At 48.8% G+C, this 7809-nt stretch overlaps 1 protein-coding gene across 1 annotated transcript in view; it reads right to left on the reverse strand.

Moving 5' to 3' along the window:
- LOC126199713 (uncharacterized) overlaps positions 1 to 7491 on the reverse strand; it is a 626550-nt gene extending 619059 nt beyond the window's left edge. Inside the window, exon 1 of the mRNA XM_049936640.1 lies at positions 5161 to 7491. Coding sequence (XP_049792597.1) covers positions 5161 to 7119 — 1959 coding nt within the window. The 5' untranslated portion in view covers positions 7120 to 7491. The remainder of the gene's footprint in view (positions 1 to 5160) is intronic.
- Positions 7492 to 7809: the final 318 nt, after the last annotated feature.

Genomic DNA, 7809 nt, shown 5'->3' on the forward strand with positions numbered 1-7809 from the left:
CAAGCGTACTGTAACCTACTTCCTTTGTTTTCGGATTGCCTTTCCTTAGGATTCTTCCAATGAATCTCAGTCTGGCATCTGCTTTACCGACGGTCAACTTTATATGATCATTCCATTTTAAATCACTCCTAATGCGTACTCCCCGATAATTTATGGAATTAACTGCTTCCAGTTGCTGACCTGGTATATTGTAGCTAAATGATAATCGATCTTTCTTTCTATGTACTCGCAGCACATTACACTTGTCTACATTGAGAGTCAATTGCCATTCCCTGCACCGTACGTCAGTTCGCTGCAGATCCTCCTGCATTTCAGTACAATTTTCCATTGTCACAACCTCTCGATATACCACAGCATCATCCACAAAAAGCCTCAGTGAACTTCCGATGTCATCCACAAGGTCATTTATGTATATTGTGAATAGCATTGGTCCTACGACACTCCTCTGCGGCACACCTGAAATCACTCTTATTTCGGAAGACTTCTCTGAACTCGAAATACTGGGTCAATGTCAGTGACATACCACGAATTTAATTCATTTTCCTCACTGTTATCCATCGTGTTTCAGTGGTTCACTAATTGGATTTCAGGGACACGCTCTTAATTCGAAGGAAACAAAATCGATTCTCGGCAGTTTTAAAATTTCTTCCCGTAATGAACTTGTACTTCACTTCTAGCACTTATACTTAACGTGCAAATTGTTAACCGCACAGTGGTTGAGATCCTGCACTAACCGTGTACGTTCTTCTCATCATTGCTGTGACAATACACGGTAAAACAATACGGGCTCTTAAATCGCATACTGACTCATTTACTCATGTTTAACGCGTGTGAATAGTAACGAATGACAATCCTTCAAGATTAGAAATCGTTTTCACTAGGCCCGAGCATAGTTACACAGAAGTACTGACCAAACTGATTACGGTTTACGGAATATCGTTTATACTCTATTGTAATAATGCTGCGGTGGAGCTTCATTATCACCCCACCTGCGCTGTTAACAATGAGAGGTAATATTCGACGATACACATTTCATTTGAACTAAACTTATTCCTTCCACATTGAGGCAAACAACACTGCTTACTGCGAGTGCCGCATAGCGTGAGATGCTACGTGGTATAATTTATCTCCAGTAACAGCACAATAAACTCCAAGTATGTGCAGAATGACCACAAGTAAGAGAAACCTACGATGTTTTTCGACGTTGTAAACCTTTATTTCTGTTTAACGACAACTTTCTCCCCCGATTCTCGCGCGAGGTGACTGGACTCGCATTCAGAAGGAGAACAGTTCAAATTCCTTCTCCAGCTGCGCGTATTTGGATTCTCCGGATTCCCGAGCTCGGTTAATCGAAATGTCAAGATAGTTTCTTTGAAATGAAAATTGCTGATTTCTGTTTTTGCCGTTCTTCCAACTCGAGATTGTACTTCGTCTCTAATTAAATCGTCGTCGACGTACGTTAAATCGTGATACTCCTTCCTTCCATCAGTCGGATTTGGGACGATTAGCTAGGCGCTCCCGTTGTTGCAATTCGAGAGAAGCAGGGTACGCGCCAACACTGGGCTTCAAAGTCTGCCGCTGTCTTTAACAACACAGAGCTACGATCCACATATCTTCATGGAATTCACATAACACTCACAAAGACGGTGGGTTGCTGTCAATGTGTGGGGGGAAGAAAACTTTTCCGATTACGTGGCTAAACTTCATCTCCCAGACAACAGTCCCAGGGGATTTTATAATCCTCTTTACTGTTTATGGTAACAGAAGGCAACGTTCACGTAACACAGGAAGAACGGAAGGAAGATTGAGTTTAACGTCCCGCCGACATAGATGTCATTAGAGACGGAGCGTAAGCTCGGATGGTGTCAAGGATGGCGAAGGAAATCGGCCTTGCCCTTTCAAAGGGTTCCGGCATTTGCCTGGAACTATTTAGGGAAATCACGGAAAATCTAAATCTGGATGCCCGTACGCTGGTTTGAATCGCCGTCCTCCCGAGTAACAAAGAGATTGTAATAACACTGTTCGAGCTTATCGAAGGTGTCACTTGTCTTTGGCAGTTGTTAACTTCTTTAAATTCAATTCCATCTTTACCACAAAGTCTTTTATTAATAATGTAACCAGTTTCGGAGATTAACTCTCGATTTTCAGCTATTTTAACGTGGACAACTACAGCCACATGGCAAAGAATACACCACTAGCATAGCCGTTTCGGCTTTAATTGTCAACTTGAAACGCCTGATGATGTAAGTTTAAACTTCTGAAACTACGTTGTAAAAGGACCTCGCAACACAGGTAGAACTTTGTTTACTGCAATACTATTTAAAGCTGCAATATCCAGGGTGAAATGAACTGTACTAATTCTGAACCATTCATAAACAGAAGTAATAAGCTTTTAATAGACACAGAAGTGAAGCAATCGCCAATTCATATATTTGCTTGTACGGGGAGGCATATACCTTCGCCTTGCTAAGAACCATAAACAGCCCAACCACTTCAGTTAAGGAGGAATTCTTTTTAATAATTTCTTTAACCTGAGGTAAACGACCTGTACAAAATTATTAAGTAAAGCCACTTTTCATTTTATTTGGCCGTATTAATTAAGTAAAAGTCTATACATCTAACGCAATTATCTAATTTCGGCCACCGTGGTCATTATCATGTGATCACTAAGCACACGTAACACAGAAAAATTCTCATAAAATTCAAATTTCATTTGCATCTGTGTACATTTATTTATTTATACATAAATAAATAAATATATGTACAAGTATATCAGCACACATTTTACAGTTGATTTTGCAGTAAACGTGTATTCCATGTCACAATCTTTTCCATACGTAGTTGCGCGATGTTGTGTACAAATAACAACCTAATACCGCGTCGCCAACATCCGTGCGTGAAAGAGATTATTTATGGAAATATACTGTTTACTGCTTAATCCAGTTGGACTGGTTGGACTGAATAAGGAAAAAGAGTAAGACAAGACTTGCATGTCTCCTGACATAGACATATTCGGGACAGGGGGGGGGGGGGTCGACAGACAGACATGAATAGGAAGAATAACGTGGTGTTTATGTTTTTAGACAAGTTTATCTTCCAGCAACGGATGAACAACTGTGCTAGGGAATATTGGAGGTCATTAAACCGTAAAGATATTGGTCTATGAAAAATATTAGAACCAGTGCAGAGCTTCAAATACCCAGGAAGTAGAAGAGAAAGCGACTGGACTTGTAGCACAGACATTAAAATCGGAATAGCAGTGGTGAAAGAAATACTTTGTAGAAAGATATAGTTTCGTGCATCAGTATGGACAAAGATTTGACGGAAAGACAGCAAAATGTTATTGCATGAAGTGTCCTCCTCTAAGGTGCTGAAACGCAAACAGTGAGGAAAGAAGACAAAGATGGACCGGAGGTTTTTGAGATGTGGACGTGGTTAAGACTGGAAAAAATAAGTTGCATGGGAAGGGTGAAATTGAAGAGGTGCTCAGGAGAGGGGGAGAGCAGAGACAATTACTAAGTGTAACAAAAAGAAGGAAAAGAAATTGGATAGGACGTGTATTAAGCAAGGAGGGCGGATTTATAAAAACAGTGTTAGAAGGGTACGTGGAAGCGGAGAGGAGGCGAGAGAGGAAGATATTTCAAATTCTGGATGGTGAGTTGGACGGCAGCACTACGGGAGCATTGAGGAGGAAGCGATGGACCGCCTGAAATGGAGACGCAAAGGGCCTGCTAACGTGATAACGATGATGACTTATGAATCAGTTGTAAAATATGTGCAGGTTACTGATACATTTGTTTGTGGACACAGATTAAATTTGAACTTTACGACTTGAATTGTTCTGAGAAATGTGTAGGTATTTATCACTTCATTGGCCATAGAGATCGAAATCACGTGATTGTGTTGGTCGTATGGCCTTTTGTCAAATAATAGAAGTCAAATAAGGAGAAAACGACGTCATTTTGGAATCGATATACGTGTGCGTGGAATGTAGTCGAATTAAGTCGGGTGATGCTGAGGGAATTAGGTTAGGAAATGAGACGCTTAAAATAGTAAAGGAGTTTTGCTATTTGGGGAGCAAAATAACTGATGATGGTCGAAGTAGAGAGGATATAAAATATAGAGTGGCAATGGCAAGGAAAGCGTTTCTGAAGAAGAGAAATTTGTTAACATCGAGTATAGATTTAAGTGTCAGGAAGTCGTTTCTGAAAGTATTTGTATGGAGTGCAGCCATGTATGGAAGTGGAACATGGACGATAAATAGTTTGGACAAGAAGAGAATAGAAGCTTTCGAAATGTGGTGCTACAGAAGAATGCTGAAGAATAGATGGGTAGATCACATAACTAATGAGAAGGTATTGAAAAGAATTGGAGAGAAGAGGAGTTTGTGGCACAACTTGACAAAAAGAAGGGATCGGTTGGTAGGACACGTTCTGAGGCATCAAGGGATCACCAATTTAGTATTGGAGGGCAGCGTGGAGGGTAAAAATCGTAGAGGGACTCCAACAGATGAATATAGTAAGCAGATTCAGAAGGATGTAGGCTGCAGTAAGTACTGGAAGATGAAGAAGCTTGCACAAGATAGAGTAGCATGGAGAGCTGCATCAAACCAGTCTCAGGACTGAAGACCACAGCCGGCCGCGGTGGTCTAGCGGTTCTAGGCGCGCTGTCCGGAACCGCGCGACTGCTACGGTCGCAGGTTCGAATCCTGCGTCGGGCATGGATGTGTGTGATGTCCTTAGGTTAGTTAGGTTTAAGTAGTTCTAAGTTCTAAGGGACTGATGACCCCAGAAGTTAAGTCCCATAGTGCTCAGAGCCATTTGAACCATTTGAAGACCACAACAACAACAACATAGGTGTGCGCTATCCAAACCATGACACAACTTCGCACTTCTCACATTTACACAAATCATTTCCAGCCACACTGTAAGGTCTGGAAAAAAATACCCTCACGACAAAGATCGAACACTGTACTTTTTTACTTGTGCAACACGAGTCGACAACGACACAACACTTACGCAGATTGTCACGAGTAAGACAAGTCGCGCACTTGTAAGCAATGGTACACTTTTGAGAAAGGGACTGCAGACACGGCAGGCAGCGGTGTGGTAGGTGTTGCCCCGAGGGCGTTAGGCAGCACAGCAGGGCGCATCGACTCACCTTGGTGTCTTGTATCTGGAGGAAGGTGGCGATGCCGGCGCGCACCCGGTTCTTCACTCCACGCACCGTGCCCTTAGCACTGCGGATGGTCGACGAGGCGCTGATGTTCTTCAGGCCGGCGAACGTCTCTTCGGCGTCGGGCAGGCCGTCGTCTTGCAACAGGACGGAGGAGCAGTTGGAGCTGATGGAGTCGCGTCTGCCCGTTGGCGTGGTGGGCGACGTGGGGACGATGACACTGTCGTCGGGCGCGTGCTCGTTCAGGTGGAAATTGTAGAACCGGTCAGCCTCGTATTTGAAGGACCCGCGAATTGCCGCGAGCTGTTGTTGACGCGCCAGTTGCTGCTGCTTCTCTTCCCACTCTTTCTTGCGGTCTTCGTACGTGCGTTCCTGGACCACGCAATTTATCTTCTTGTCCGATGTTGGCGAATTACGTTCCACTATCACCACATTCTTCGTAAGGGGCGCTGCCTTCTGGTCGACGCCGTTCTGTTGGGCGTGACTCGGAGTCGGCTTCTTCGGCACTGGCGGAGGCGGCTGCTGCTGAGGTTGTACCACTTGTTGGGGTGTCCCGTCGGTCTCGGATTCCTCAGCCTCTGGCCTGGCTCCCAGTGGCGCCTTCTTCACTGGCGTCGAGTCGTCGTAGATCGGGACGATGTTCAGCGGCTTGAGCTTCGGCTGTACCGCCGCCTTTTCCTCCTCAGTGGAGGGCGAAGAGGCTGGCGTCGCATCCTTCCAGGTCCTGGTGACCTTTTTCTTGAGAGAGCCACTGCCATGGCTGCTGCCGTTGGTCACGCTGTTCAGCTTGGCAGAGCGCTCGCGGATATCGTTGAGCAAGCTCTGTGGCAGGATGCAGCCACCTTCCGGACGCTGCCTCTTGGCAGGGGGCGTCGGAGCGGCCGGAGAGACCTCTGCCACTGGAGGCGGCGGTGGAGGCGGCGGCGACGTGGACACGGGCATGCCGGCGACTGGCGGCGGAGGCGCGTCGCGTTCGATGCCGCTATCTGTCAGAGACGGGCTGCAATCCTGCGCGTTCACTGTTATCTTATCGACGGAAGCCCCCAGCGAGAGCACAATGCCGCTATCGTTGGTGGCGGTCGTGGAGATGACGGAGAGTGACGACAGCTCGCGGCTGTTGAGTGAGTCGCAGCTGATGCGGTCGTCGTCCACTTCCTCGTCCTCGGAGTCCACCTCGGCGCCGCTGCTGGTGAGGCTGCCGTTGCGCTGGTGGAAGGCGGTGAGCGCAGAAGTGCTGGCACTGACACCCCCGTTCACCGTCACGGTAACTGTGTTCCCGACCACGGTGGAGCCGCCCGGAGCTGCAGAAGTGTTGACGACGGCGGCGACCGGTCTCGGGGGTGGCGGCGACGATCCGGAGGTCTTCTTGGGGAGCGGTGGCGGCGTGCTGCCGTCCAGGTCGCTGCAGGTGCCGCTGTCCAGCGTGTCGCTGGGAGAAGACTGGCCGCTCGATATCACCATGCTGGCCGACTGGAACGAGTTGTAAAAGTAGTACGGCGCCCCGGGCCCGCGGTCGGGCGTCGACGTAGTCACCACTGTCGCGGACGATTTCTCGCCGGTGCTGCGGCGCAGGATCGCGTCGTCGCCGCCGCCGACCGATGTGTCTATGACTGTCTCGTGGTGGTGGTGCGAGCTGGTCCCGTTGACACTGATCCTTATGCAGCCGTCTGCGGGCGTGTAGTCCACAGACTCCTGCTCCGGATTGATGCGTATTTTCACGACGTGCCCCTGCGGCTGCTGTTGCTCTTGTACCTGTTGCTGTTGCTGCTGCTGGGCGGTGGAGACCAGGTTCACGCTGCGCATTTCGGGGAAAGTGAACGTGGTGAGGATCTCGCCGCTGCTGCTGCTGCTGTTGGACGAGTTGGACAGCTGCTGCGTCCTGTTGCGCGTCTTGGGCGGCAGTGGTGGAGGGATGCTGCTGGATCTAGGCACTACTTCTTCCATCGTAAAGACCTTTTGCGTTTCTGCGCACTGTTGAGAGGAGGAAACTGCTCAATGTCAGGAGCACACTTTGCCTACAGACATTCCACAAACGAGAAACTGCCTGGCCCAACCGACACTGCCCTTTTCCGATTACCACAGTTTCACTGGCTGGTTACCACTTGAAACTCGAGCACTTTCACACCGGCCGCTGCGCGTTTCCGGCGAGAACAGGTGTGAGCACACGATCACAAATCTCCTGCTGCTGGTGGAGACTGTTCACTTCTCTCGTGAGAGACGCCAGAGCAGTTTCCAGAGGAGAGCACTCGCGGAGACGGGGTCAGCGAACCTGGTGGCGAGTGGTGCCGGCGCAGGCGGCTCGGAGGCTTGGTCGCAGCGAGGCGGCCACCCAGTAACTGGCGACTGCTGTGCCTGCGGTTGCCGCCGCCGCTACCGCCTGCTGGAGAGAGCGCTCGGCGCGGTCATGTGACCAGCCAGACGGCTCTAGCCGCCGCCGCCACTGGGTCGCCCCGTGCAGCGCAGCGCCAGCTATCCTTGTGGACAGCCGGTGGGCGCCTGCAAGGACAGCGGCTAGCGGAGCAGCTATCTGCCGCAGGCACGCAACGTCCGTATCCTCCGGGGTACCAACACTTCCGCACCCTCTCTGATCCTTGTCGCCGTTCTTGACACCATCTTTCCAACTGACCTGTTGTC

The sequence above is a fragment of the Schistocerca nitens genome, chromosome 8 (genome assembly GCF_023898315.1).
Source record: "Schistocerca nitens isolate TAMUIC-IGC-003100 chromosome 8, iqSchNite1.1, whole genome shotgun sequence".
Taxonomy (NCBI): domain Eukaryota; kingdom Metazoa; phylum Arthropoda; class Insecta; order Orthoptera; family Acrididae; genus Schistocerca; species Schistocerca nitens.